This window comes from Solenopsis invicta, chromosome 6 (assembly GCF_016802725.1).
Source record: "Solenopsis invicta isolate M01_SB chromosome 6, UNIL_Sinv_3.0, whole genome shotgun sequence".
NCBI classification, from domain to species: domain Eukaryota; kingdom Metazoa; phylum Arthropoda; class Insecta; order Hymenoptera; family Formicidae; genus Solenopsis; species Solenopsis invicta.
Window position 1 is genome coordinate 14081689 of NC_052669.1, and position 14149 is coordinate 14095837.

A 14149-nucleotide genomic window follows, 5' to 3' on the forward strand; every position below is an offset into this window, starting at 1 on the left:
TTGCTGTCCGCGTTTAACAGCATATTGACAGCATATTGACAGCATATTGACGGCATCTTTTGTTAAAAAAGATTGAAAAAAAATTGAATTTGAATCAAACTTTTAATTTATTGTACAAGATTAAATAACAGTACAAATTATTATTTACATGTAAAAATATAAAATTTTATGTGGAACATCGTTCCACGCATGTAATATTTGAAAAGAATGAGAGCGAGGATTCGTCTCAAGGTTACAAGCAGTAATTTTCCTAAAAATCTCACTGAAGTGTGAGCTGGTGAGTCGGCCACGATAGCGTCTAGATATAACGCCTGTGGCCGCACTCGACTCATGAGAAGATCCCCCACGACGTGGCCGCCTAGCGATAGCGCAAGCACTTATTTGTTCGCGTGGGGCCTTCCACGCACGGCGGGACCGTCTAATGCCCGAATCACACTAGCGATTGACGATTGCGTCTGCGTTTGCGTTTGCGCTTGCGATTAGACGTTTTTCAATCACACTAGCTATTGCAAACGTCAAACGATTGAGTTTTTTTTAAACATGGATTGATACATAAGGAAAAAAAAGTGTCCTATTCTTATGTTTGTAATTTTGAAATTACATTATGGAAAAAAAAGATTTCTCAAAAGAGACTGTGGATTAAACCATGGAGAGCTAGAAGACAACAACAAGGTTGTTTCCGTAACCTTTTTACGGAGTTACAATTAGAAGATCCAGATAAATATCGAAGGTAGATATGAATTGTTACATAAAGGAAAATAGGCTTTCCTTCTGACTATATTTAATTAATAGAATAGAAGAATGTAAATTTACTATATTTTATTAAGTAATCACTTTCAATGAATAATACAAATGTTTTCAGGTGTCTTCGTATGAATTCCGAAATGTTTGAAAATCTCGTGAAAAAATTGAGTTCATTAATTAAAAAACAAGACACTCATCTTCGGGACAGCATTTCACCTGCAGAAAGACTTGCTGTAACACTACGTCACTTGGCAACAGGTTGTTAAGCAAGTCTATTTCAAACAAATTATTTTAGTATTAATATTTTATTCTAGTGTAATATTTTAGTTTATTTTCCCGTTTTTTCCTATTTTTTTTATGTAACAATTTTATTATCATTTGTAGGCGAAACTCAAGAATCACTATCTTATACTTTTCGCCTTGGACAAAGTACTATATCAGGAATTATAAAGGATACTTCTCATGCTCTAATTTCTGTTTTACAAGAACAATATCTTAAATTTCCCGATAATGAATTGTCTTGGAAAGTAATTGCCCATGATTATATGGACAGATGGAATTTTCCAAATTGCTTGGGTGCCATGGATGGCAAACATTGTCTGATTGATCCTCCACTTAAGTCTGGTTCCTCATACTTTAATTATAAGGAACAATTTAGTATTGTGCTTTTGGGGCTTGTGGATGCTCAACTCAGATTTATATATGTTGATGTGGGCACAAATGGACGAGTATCTGATAAAGGAATATGGAACAAATGTGATCTAAAACAGCATTTGGAAAAAAATGATATTCATGTACCTCCACCAAATCCTCTACCAGATACCGATCAGGATTTTCCTTATGTGATTGTAGGAGATGAAGGATTTGCTCTATCTACAAATGTGCTTATACCTTTTCCTAAGGAACAATGTACAGGTAGAAGGGAGAGAAGAATTTATAATTATAGGTAAATAGAAGTAAAGAAATGAATTTTTTTGTTATAAATTAAGTGCATTTTATATTCTTAATTGCATTTATATTCAATAATTGCAGATTATCTAGAGCTAGACGATGCGCGGAAAATGCATTTGGAGTTATGGCTAGCAGATTCAATATACTTAGATCCCCTATGAGATATGACCCAGATGATGCTCGTAACATTGTACTAGCAATTTGTTGTCTCCATAATATGCTGAGATCTCACAGTGTAGGCCGTGCAATGTATACTCCACCAGGATACATTGATATGGAAAGTGAAATGACAGGTCAAATTCAACACGGAGAATGGCGGGAACAAGGACACAGTTTATTGAACTTCCAACATCAAGGAGGCAATCGTCATACTTCTGCTGCCATACAAATGCGAGAAACTTTATGCAATTATTTTAATAATGTTGGAAGAGTACCATGGCAAGATCAGGCCATTCAGTAGCAAATATGTTTTGTAGAATTTTTTTCCATCTTTTATTTCATATAGTTTATGTATTTTGAAATTAAATACATATAAATAAATAATATTGTTATCGTTTGAATAAAAAAGTAATTTATTATTCTTTTAGATACAAAAATATCGGTAAAACAATTTACATGAGTAAAAACTTCTATGTTTAAAGAGTTTTTCTATCTTTCAATCTAATTATATCTTTCTGCAAACCTAAACAAATAAAATCTATGTTATAAATTCAAAACCTAAAAATAACATTTTATATATATTAGAAATATAGTTACTTACAAGATTTATTATAATTAAATATTTTTTAACTAAATATATTAAAATGTTTTTGTATAAATATTTACACATAAAAATATCTAATTATATTAAATCTAGTAAATAATTAAGCATTAAATGTTTAATGTTATTGCAAACAAAAATAAAATGTAATATTTGGATTCTAATTTTCTTTGGATTTTGTCTTTGGAAAATGAAAAGTTCAGTATGAGTAATATGTATATAAAGTTATACAAATATAAAAATTATGTTATAATAAAAATATTATTATACGTATTAAAACTGAGACAACAATTTTAGTAATTCATTTTCACATTGTCTACGTTGATCAGGCATCATTTCACGCAGTCTTGTTGCAATAAACATCGCCAATGTATGTGCAGAGTCAGTAGATGAGTTAGATTCAAGTGAATGAAGTGGATCTTGTTGACACAAATTTTTAATAGCACCAACTGCTTCTTCCATTAATAAATGATCATTATTCTTTCTTTTAGCTGATCCTCGTTTTGTGTACATTTGATTCCCGTTATCTTGCACTTTGGAACATGATGTAAATACTGAATTTGTTGATGTTGTTGAGATAGAAGCTTTCGTAGAAGTTGATGTTGTTGAGATAGAAGTTAGATTTTGCAAAGTTGTTTCGATAGGAGTAGACACAGGCTAAAAAAATTAAAGCACAAAAGATGCTGATTAAAATGAAAAAAAGTTAATATTCTGGAAGTTTATAACAACTATTTAACAACTATTTACTAACTATTAACAACTATTTAAAACTTACTGTGCTAACATTTACAGAGGATCCCGATAAATCTGTAAAATTATCAGTCGACTCTTCCGTTGATTGAATCATAAATTTCTGTAATAAATTTCAGGAATAAAATTTAATAAAGAAATATTACAAATAATTTTATTGTACTAATTACTCATATAAAATATACAAATATACTCAAAGCAGAGGCTATTTCAATAATAACTTACTTTCATAGAATCATTGTAATAAATATTTAAGACTGGAGGTTCCTCAATAACTTCTTGTTCTGGTAGACATTGTGTCAATAATTCACTTGAAATCTGTTTTGTTTGTGACATGCAATCATCAAATTTTTTCGAGGAAGTAGTGATATTAGAGATGGAAGCACTTTGAACTAGTGTCTTCTGTAAAAACTTTAAACGATCGTACAAATACCATTTTGGAATGTACATATCGGCTGTGCCCTTTCCACTGCGCTTGGATTCTTTTACTCTCCTCAAATTTGACATGAAAGTATCTCTCATACTTTTAAATCTACTTGCTACAATAGAAACTACAAAGAAAAAGAACTTTACTTTAAAAAGGTGCAGTTTATTTGTACACATAACCTCTCTTAATTTTCATTCATGCACAATTATAAATTATATATATCATATCATATATTAGCTATTGATAAAAATAAATTCTCTATCGGTTTCTTTTTCATAATACATTTAATATATACCTGAGAAATTAAGTCCTAAGGAACAAACTAATTCTTCCCAAGTTGCATCTTTCAAATCTGCTCTTTTGTAGAGTTCAGAAGTAGAATCCCAAAGAATAGGTCTACACTCAATTAAGTCAATTAACGTAAATTCAATGTCTTTCGAAAATATATCAGCAGCTTTCTTCGGTGGCATGATAACAAATATTTGCAAATATTTTAAGTGTTGATTTTTCTTCCAAGCCTTCCGAACATAAACACTTGGTCACGTGACAACTAGCACGTTCTGTGATTGGTTGCGTTTGCGTTTGCGATTATGAAAAATGGACGGCTAAATAGTAATCGCGAATCGCAATCGTCAGTCGTTTCTTTCTGATTGGTCCAGAAATAATCGCAAGCGCAAACGCAAACGCAGACGCAATCGCCAATTGCTAGTGTAATTCGGGCATAACGGCGATGCGAGCACTCGCTTGTATGCCATCAGTTAGCTACTATGTTGTTAGCACCTTTGACTATATACCTCTGGACTGCTAATACCTCCACTTTTCCATAAGATAGAAGGAGAGGTCCGAGAATCTAAGATCTCAGCGCCCCCGGGTTCGGAAATTGGCCAAATCGAGAACTACTTAGCTACATTTCAAGTAAGAATCGGTACGATCGGTACGAATAACCCCGAATAAATAATTGAATGATCCAGAAGTATTACTAAATAAAAAAATAATTTGTTCTTGTTTCGCTAAATTATGTAATAATACGAGATAAAAAGTTGTAGGAGTAATGAAATGTAATCCGGGAAAAATATAAATTGATTTAATATTAATTCGAAAAAAATTAACAAATTTAATAATGGCCAATTAATAATAAAATAAAGTATGTACATAGTAAATAATACAATAAAATAAAATATATGTAAAATAAAACATGGTAGTAATAAATGTAACTAAAATATCTGAAGAAACTATAAGCTAATAATTGTGTGTGTGCGTGCGTGCGTGCGTGCGTGCGTGCGTGCGTGCGTGCGTGCGTGCGTGCGTGCGGGCGGGCGGGTGGGTGGGCGGGCGGGCGGGCGGGCGGGCGGGGCGGGCGGGCGTGCGTGCGTGCGTGCGTGCGTGCGTGCGTGTGTGTGTGTGCGCAGTATATATACCTTTTATTGTCCCTTAAGTAAAATTGTTTTAGTCAGATCTTTTCTGACATATGTTAAATGGGACTTCCGCGTAAATTCTTTTCCATAATAATATAATTTTACTTTTAAATATAATTCTATAATTGTTTTGATTATATCATACTTGTGATTGTTCAATATGTCATTGTCTAATACGTGCTTATTAAAATTTTTATAAATGTTATTTAATTCTAAATTTCGCATAACATTTATTGTCATTTTTTGAAATGCGTTTTTGCTTTGTAATTTATTATTTATCCTGTAGATATTAAAAACTTTTTCTGCTACAGTCGTTATAAAATAGGTATCTTGTCTTGGATAACGTAAACTACCAAGACTTTTATTTTTAATAAAAATTGAAGTAGCGTCTTTCGACTCATTCACGAGTTGGATGCATGTCTCACAAGTAAGTTTTTTAAGCATGCGCATTTCAATAAAACCTGAGATGTATAATACAGCGTGATGTACTGTTGAATTTATTAATTGAAGTGGAATGTTGTCAACCCTTACATCTTCAATATCTTCTTCGTCAAGTTCTTCGGGGCTCTTCTTGATTCTTTTTGGAGATATCGTTAAGATGCTTGTGTTATCAAGCGGCAGACAATTTGCTGCAACTGATGATTTAACTTCATTGTGATGTAAAAGCTTCTTGTACGCTGAAGTAAATTGGATACAATTTGGATTGTTATTGTATCCTCCTATTGTTCGAATGCATGAAAAAAATATTTCAAGATGATCCTGAGAAAATTTATATGTTAATATGTATTTTAAATATTCTGTTTCAACATATTCTTGATATATTTTTTTCAAATTTTTTATATCGATGATAAATCCTAGAAAACCGGTCTTTGATTTTGTTTCTATTATATATTTTCCATCGGGTTGTAATTTTAAACCAGAAAAATATTCTATAACTTCATTTAAAAATGCAAACGTTTGAGAAGCTGTGTCTGCCCGCAATGGTCGTTTGAAACCATGAGAAAACAGACTTCGAGAATTTAAGCAATCAAATGCATTATTGACCATTCTTAAAAATTTAATAGTTGGAGTGCAATCTAAAAAGTCCGGATGTCCGTCTTCCATTAATGTTTGCAAAGCAGTCGCACAGCTTTCGCTTAATGTTTGGGCTGCTAACTTTACGCTCATTTTATTTTTTTGCCACTGGATATGCTTGCTATTTACTTTATTAGCTAAATGGAAATAGTCGTGTTCTTGTAGACATACCAGGTTTTCAATAAATTCCCATTTTATAGGATTTTCGTCGCTATCATATAAAATTCCTTTAATGGCCCAAGTTGTTCTTATGAGCTTGAGCATATGCGCAGCGTCAAAAAATATCACAATATAGTGATCATGCGTTGGATGTCGAAAATATGGCTTGTCGTACACGTCTGCACTAAACTCATCAGTACACATTTTAATGTTCGCTAGAAGTCCATCGAATGGATGTTAAAGCAATAACTTCAACTCCTGATGTAGCTACAAACCTCAGAACTTGTAAGGTAATTTCAGTTCGTTCTTGTGATGTTAGTCCATGTATATAAAAATAAGCGACTGGAATTTTCCATCTTTCATTAATGCCCGTTAGCAAAGACACCAGTGCTTCTTTTGCCAAAGGCATATTGTCGGGTTCTGATATGACGGCTCCACAATCTACATAGCCAACAAACTTTTTTTCACAATGACTCCATTCAAGTTGCTTTCTTATTGCCATTTCATCCATCATCAAAGTAGCGTATATTTTTTTTTTCCAGCAGTATCACTTCTTTTTTTCAAAATATTGATAGCTTCTTGTGTAAAACCAGGTGATCTATTCGTATTAGAATACCAAGATCGTATAGTAGATGGGGCTGGTAATTGATTTTTATATACCTCTCGTACATAATTGTATGCTTTTGGACTGTAAAAATGTAAAGTTAACGCAAAAGATCGTAACTGTGGAGAATACTGTCCGTTAACTTTCCCTTTTTCTATCTCATTAATGATACAGTTTTCTTCGGGCAGACACTATAATAAAAACATAAATAAAAATACACTATAGAAGGAAAAAAATAAATTAAGGTATTACCTATATTGGTAAATTTTATTACAAAAAAGTACATTTTTAATATTATTAAATTTCACAATTATTTGCAATTAACATTTTGTACATAATAATAATTTATAAGATAATACATTAAAAATATATAAAAAATTGATGTTGCCTAAAACATTGATTCTGTATTATACCTTTAAGTACTCACGTTCATTAAAACCCATGACGATGGCGCAACTACTTAAAGATTAAGTATGTACAATTGATTAAATATTTATATCTAAATAACACAATTTTTTATTAACCATATTGAATTAAGATAAAAATCTTATTTTTAGTTTGAATTGATCAAGATCGTAATCTTAAATTTAACATGTAAATTATATACATATATTTACTCACACTTTCTTCTGCTTCATTTATTTTAAACAAAGAAATAGAAGAAAATGTAAACAAATGTATTTAGACAATTTATATGTTATATTTAAGATTACAATTCTGACCCATTCAAACTGAAAATAATATTTTTAGCTGCGTTATAAGTAAAACATTTAGAAATATAATTAATCTAAATAAATGTTTACAGAAATGTACAATTATTCTTAAATTTTAAAGTAGGAACAATGCTGTAAGAAATATTCCCAGCAAACACAGAAAATAATAGTTATATAATTTGTGTGTGTCACGTTATATAACGAATTTTTACATCCTAACAATATTATAGTTATGTAAAATTGAATTCTTGATATTACAACATCACAACTTATAACAGTCATATAACTGCCATTTATTAGGTTTATATAACAAACATTTTATTTTAATAATATAACTGTTATAAAACTGAATTATTAATATGACTCCTGTATAACAAATATGATACAACTGTTATGTAACTGTTATTTTTCTTATGAGTGAGAAATTACAACTAACATGGACATTACATGTAACGCGCATGTTATATTGCGTGTTATTTCCGATTTTATTCTATTAACATTGCTATTATGCAACTGTGTTTGCTGGGTTACATATTCAGCATGGTAACATTTTTAATAAGGAATCAAATAGTTTTTGAAATAATTGTAAATTATTTAAATCTGAAATTTGGATTTGTCTAATTTTTGATAAATATTATTTAGAGATTAATCATATATATAAAATTACTTTGTTCTAACGTATCATCTTAGCGTAATTATTCAAAATTTTCGTCAATTTGTAATACTATTATTGTACAATATTCGAACAATAATCCTCAGGGAAGACAAAAATAAAAAACTATACCTCAATCAAATTGCAAGTATTTGAAGAAAGCAAATTCTTTTTGTTTAAATCCGATAAAAGTTCTTGTAATGATTTAATCTTCTTTTTCTGTCGGGTTTTCTCAGTTTGTAATCGCTTGATTGCATGATCTTTTTTTTTACAAGTTTCCTTCAACAATCGAACACATTCTTTCAATCTCCTCGGAGTCATTTCTTCTAAAATATCATCTGTGATATCGCCTGGATATCTTATTTTTCTTTTTGAAGTCGTAGGCGTTATAATTATCTCATCTGAAGATAAAGGCGAAGGCGAAGGCGTGATTATCGTCTCATTTAAAAACTGTACTGATACTGGGCTGCAAAGGAAACAAATTCAATATGTAGAACCATGATGCAAACGTGCAATTAAAAAAAATTAATTTTCACATATATTCGAAAAATAAAAGAAAATGGAGAATATTAAAACATTTTAAATCTATTATTGTATTTTATTATATAATGTTTTTCTATTAACCTTTTATTTTCTATGTGGAAATATTGTTGGAACGGAATGAAGCTTCAGATGAATAGGCAATAAGCCAATCTTTTCAAAACAATTTGGTTCAAAATGTTCTGCACATAATGATGCTGTTTTCGGCAAGTTCAATGCATTTTCCTGTTTGTTTAAATTAATTAATGCATGTATCCATTTTTGTCGTAGTTTTGGATCGCTTGGAAATCTATATAAACACACATATATACACAAATAAATAAATATATATATATATATATACACTATATATATATATATATATCACTACTCAAAAGAAAATAGGGAACACTTTCCAGACACCAAAAATTAGGCTATTTTCAAATGACTGTAACTCGGTGAAAAATCATCGTAGATAAAAAATAAAAAAAGCATTTTGAAGCTTGAAGATCCAACTTTAACGTTCTATCAGCAGATTTTCAAAATTCTTTTAACTTCCTTGTCTTATGCAGTAAAAAGCACACCCTGTTTTGTTCCTTAAAATTTCGTATTTTTGACACTTTGCAGCTCGACCAACAAATTTTTTTCGAACAATTCAAGTAAAGCTTCATAAACTACAACATTTTGCCTACAAAATGCTTTTTTAAAATTTCTCTACGATTTTTTTTGACCGAGTTACGCTACTTTGAAGCTAAACCTGCATTTTTTACAAATGATATCCGTACTCCGTGAAAAATCATCGTAGACAAAAAATCAAAAAACCATTTTAAAGCTCGAAGTTCCAGCTTTAACATACTGTTAATGGTTTTCAAAAATTTTCTCAATTTCTTAGTACTATACCCCAACAAAGATACACTGTTTTTTCCTTAAAATAACGTATTTTTAACAGCCTGTAGCTCAATAAAAAAATTTTTCTCGACAAATCCAATGCAAGTGCCATAAAGTATGACATTTTCTCTACAAAATGCTTTTTTTAAAGTTTTCTCTACGATTTTTTTTGACCGAGTTACAAGACTTTGAAGATATACATTTTTTACAGTACATTTTTCCGAAAAATGACGTCTACCGCCGACATTAGCATTACCCAATGTGCACCACGTGGAGGTTGTCGGTCGGATTTTTGCACATCGTGTGTGTGTGTGTGTGTGAGTGTGTGTGTGTGTGTGTGTGTGTGTGTGTGTGTGTGTGTGTGTGTGTGTGTGTATGTATCACAGCAGAGATAAGGACCCCGCAGTTCGTCACTTCTGCAGTATTTAATGACTCCAAACCCTCTCTGCTGTGTGTGTATGCGCTCGCGCGCATGAGAGTTCAATAGTGTGTATTTCCTCCTCTCTGATCAATTACTGCTTGCAAGCGTTCTCGCATATTTATACATCTTGCAATACGATCTTGCGGAATGTTGTGCCAAATTTCCGTTAAAATTTCTCCCAATTCTTCTAAATTTCGCGGCTGTTCCTCGCGACGCCTTAATCGTCGTTCCATTTCATCCCAAATGTGCTCGATTGGATTTAAGTCCGGGCTATTGGCGGGATGATTTAACAGTCTAATTGCGTGTCGTTGAAAAAAACGTCGCGTTATATTCGCCGTATGAGTTCGAGCGTTGTCCTGCATAAAAATAAAGTTCCGACAGGTTCGATTTAATAGCAAAACGTGTGGTCGTAGAATATCGTTGATATAACGAACACCCGTCATTGCCGGAGGTGGCAGGATCACTAGATCACTTCGTCTTGTAAGTGATATACACCCCCACACCATCACGGAACCGCCGTTGTAGGATCGTATTGGCATAACGCAACGTCGATCATAGCGTTCATTTCGTCGATGCCAAGTACGTATACGAGCATCATTGCCATAAAGGCAAAAACGTGATTCGTCGGAGAAATATACATTTCTCCATTCCCTAGCGGTCCAATTTATGTGATCGCGCGCACACACACAGCAGAGAGGGTTTGGAGTCATTAAATACTGCAGAAGTGACGAACTGCGGGGTCCTTATCTCTGCTGTGATACATAACACACACACACACACACACACACACACACACACACACACACACACACACACACACACACACACACACACACACACACACACACACTCACACACACACACACACACGATGTGCAAAAATCCGACCGACAACCTCCACGTGGTGCACATTGGGTAATGCTAATGTCGGCGGTAGACGTCATTTTTCGGAAAAATGTACTGTAAAAAATGTATATCTTCAAAGTCTTGTAACTCGGTCAAAAAAAATCGTAGAGAAAACTTTAAAAAAAGCATTTTGTAGAGAAAATGTCATACTTTATGGCACTTGCATTGGATTTGTCGAGAAAAATTTTTTTATTGAGCTACAGGCTGTTAAAAATACGTTATTTTAAGGAAAAAACAGTGTATCTTTTTGGGGCATAGTACTAAGAAATTGAGAAAATTTTTGAAAACCATTAACAGCATGTTAAAGCTGGAACTTCGAGCTTTAAAATGGTTTTTTGATTTTTTGTCTACGATGATTTTTCACGGAGTACGGATATCATTTGTAAAAAATGCAGGTTTAGCTTCAAAGTAGCGTAACTCGGTCAAAAAAAATCGTAGAGAAATTTTAAAAAAAGCATTTTGTAGGCAAAATGTTGTAGTTTATGAAGCTTTACTTGAATTGTTCGAAAAAAATTTGTTGGTCGAGCTGCAAAGTGTCAAAAATACGAAATTTTAAGGAACAAAACAGGGTGTGCTTTTTTACTGCATAAGACAAGGAAGTTAAAAGAATTTTGAAAATCTGCTGATAGAGCGTTAAAGTTGGATCTTCAAGCTTCAAAATGCTTTTTTTATTTTTTATCTACGATGATTTTTCACCGAGTTACAGTCATTTGAAAATAGCCTAATTTTTGGTGTCTGGAAAGTGTTCCCTATTTTCTTTTGAGTAGTGTATATATATATATAATATAAATATGTAATAATAAAGAATATTCTCTATAATAATAATAAATATAAAATGAATATGAATGTAAGATTAGAATCCTACAGAAGCATAATTCTTTAAATTATTATTACTTGAACAAAAAAAAGTAATGTGTTTGAGATGTAAGGTCACATCTCATAAAATCTAACTTACTTGTAAAATAACACATTTTTAGATTTTATTGAAGCTGCTTCTGCAGGATTGTATTACATGTTTTTATTATTGCACATTTCCGCAGAACAACAACGAACCATTTTTATATTTTATATTTTTGTTCCTATAACATAAATAGGTCAAATAATAATAACCTCAACACGTCTCGGTTGTATGTATGTACCTTTGACTATACAGTCTCAAAGAGTCAAAGGATTGTACCGATTATTACTTGAAATGTAGCTAGGTAATTCTTAATTTGACCAACTTCCGGACCCGGGGGCGCTGAGATCTTAGATTCCACTAATGGCTGCCGTTAACAGTCCAGAGGTATATAGTCAAAGGTTAGCACGATACTGTATATGAAATGCGAGATCATCGCATGTTGTCATCTTGCTATCAACATGACACGTTATTAATCCTCACTATTTGCTCTTAAAATTTCATAAACTATTGATGGCTATTTGTTCTCATGTTGCTAACTCAGTTTGCACAGAACTTCGGTGTCAGCAAATTGACGGCAACTTTACAACTCGTAAAGTGTATTAGTTTACTTAACAGGCGAAATAACGCTTGACTATCAGGGGTCTTTTACTCTGTTCTATGATTTTTTTAATTACAAGATTTTTTTAATTATAAAACTCCCATGTTCACCTAGAGGCAGTGCTGCGTACTGATCAAAAATTTAAATAAACAAAATATTTATAGAAAATGTTTATAAAATATTACTATAAATATTTGTTTTTTGTTTATCATATTTATTTACAGAAATATTTTATAAAATGTTTTCGTAAATATTTATTTTTTATTTAATATAAATATTTAAGAAAATATTAATAAATTTTTTAATAACATAAATAAAAAAATTAAAACTTGTAAAAATGTCAATATATAATAACAGAAAATAACGCGGCCAATACGAGTCGAGCGCGGTAAACAGTGCGCAATGAGAAGCAATCTCAAATCAATAGTATAATCACATAAGTAACTTATTGAAATCTTGACGTTTTAGCTCTTATTTCGAGCAATCTTTAGTATAACAATAACTTCAAAATAAATTGGTGTTGTAATAATCGTGGCTGCTGATATTGAGATAGAGAGCTTCCTTGTTAAGAAGATGTAACAATTAATATAAAACAAGTTGTTCAGCTCGAATATGATGTTCAAACTATGAAAGGAAATAGTGTGAGCCATGAAATAATGAATAGTTGTAGTGATCACTTGGAGGAAAAACTCATTTTAATAACATTTTGGATAAAGATTTTTATATTTATTTTTGTAATAACATATGTATAAAATATTTTTATACCTTTTATCAAAAACATTTATAATAAATATTTATTAATATTTACAGAAAAACATTTACAATTTATTTAGAAAAATTTTTACAATTTATCTTTTAAAATAACCCACGTCGCTTTTTCCTCCGAATCAGATCGCGTTTGGTCAAATCCCGAGTTAAAGAGATTAGATCCTCTGACTCAAATTCAGACCGATGATTGCACGACTCCTGGAAACAGGTGTTATAGCGCTTAATATTACACGCTGATCCATATTGCAGAGTTACTAAAACGCACGACTCGTAACGCATGTCCTTCTAGTACGGCCACCAGAAAAATTTTTGTTGTGTTTTCTTTTGCCTTACCCAAATCCCAGGTATCCTTTTTCCAGGTATCCGCATAATACTAAATTCATGTATAGTTAAAATGTTATTACTAAAAACATTTCTAACAGTTTAATAAAGAAATGAAGTAATGATAAAGTAACAATTAACTTTGTTATCGTTTCTGTAAAAGTGTAAATATGTCACCGTTACCGTTACAGACAGAAGAAAATAATGATTGTTATCGAAAAAAGTAACACGTTACTTCCCAATCCTGTTGTTACAGCCGTTATATTTATCGATCTTGATTGCTATTACTTGCTGAGAGACCAAATGTAAATTTATACAATGATATCAGATAATTAATGTTTTGCACTTGTGAGATATTTGCGTGACATAGCGACATAATGTAGACGATACAATATAACATAGTAAAATTTTAATAGCAAGACGCGTTGTAAAAGCGTTATTTAAAAGAAGTAGGAAGCAGTAGAAAATGTTGAGCAAATGCTGATGTGTTAACAATGTTCTTCTGTAAAAATGAGCTAAGTGTTGCTTTCATCAATGTCTCTTTATTTTTTAATTATACATTACTCGTAACAAATTCA

The 14149-nt window shown here is 31.6% G+C and overlaps 2 protein-coding genes across 3 annotated transcripts; one reads left to right on the plus strand and one right to left on the minus strand.

The window, feature by feature from the left end:
• Positions 1 to 420: 420 nt before the first annotated feature.
• LOC105203207 (protein ANTAGONIST OF LIKE HETEROCHROMATIN PROTEIN 1) lies at positions 421 to 2470 on the plus strand. 2 transcript variants are annotated; one of them, XM_011171977.3, is made up of 4 exons: positions 421 to 730; positions 863 to 1002; positions 1129 to 1690; positions 1777 to 2470. In XM_011171977.3, the coding sequence occupies exons 2-4, from the start codon at positions 873 to 875 to the stop codon at positions 2153 to 2155; spliced, it is 1071 nt and encodes a 356-aa protein (XP_011170279.3). In that variant the 5' UTR covers positions 421 to 730; positions 863 to 872; the 3' UTR covers positions 2156 to 2470. The 2 variants fall into 2 exon arrangements, with proteins under 2 accessions (XP_011170279.3, XP_039306599.1); XM_039450665.1 differs by having other exon boundaries at positions 421 to 1002.
• A 64-nt stretch (positions 2471 to 2534) lies between these two features.
• Positions 2535 to 4791, minus strand: LOC113004060. Its single transcript, XM_039450666.1, has 4 exons — positions 3928 to 4791; positions 3431 to 3756; positions 3231 to 3308; positions 2535 to 3112 (listed from the first exon to the last, which is right to left on the minus strand). The coding sequence occupies exons 1-4, from the start codon at positions 4100 to 4102 to the stop codon at positions 2729 to 2731; spliced, it is 963 nt and encodes a 320-aa protein (XP_039306600.1). The 5' UTR covers positions 4103 to 4791; the 3' UTR covers positions 2535 to 2728.
• Positions 4792 to 14149: the final 9358 nt, after the last annotated feature.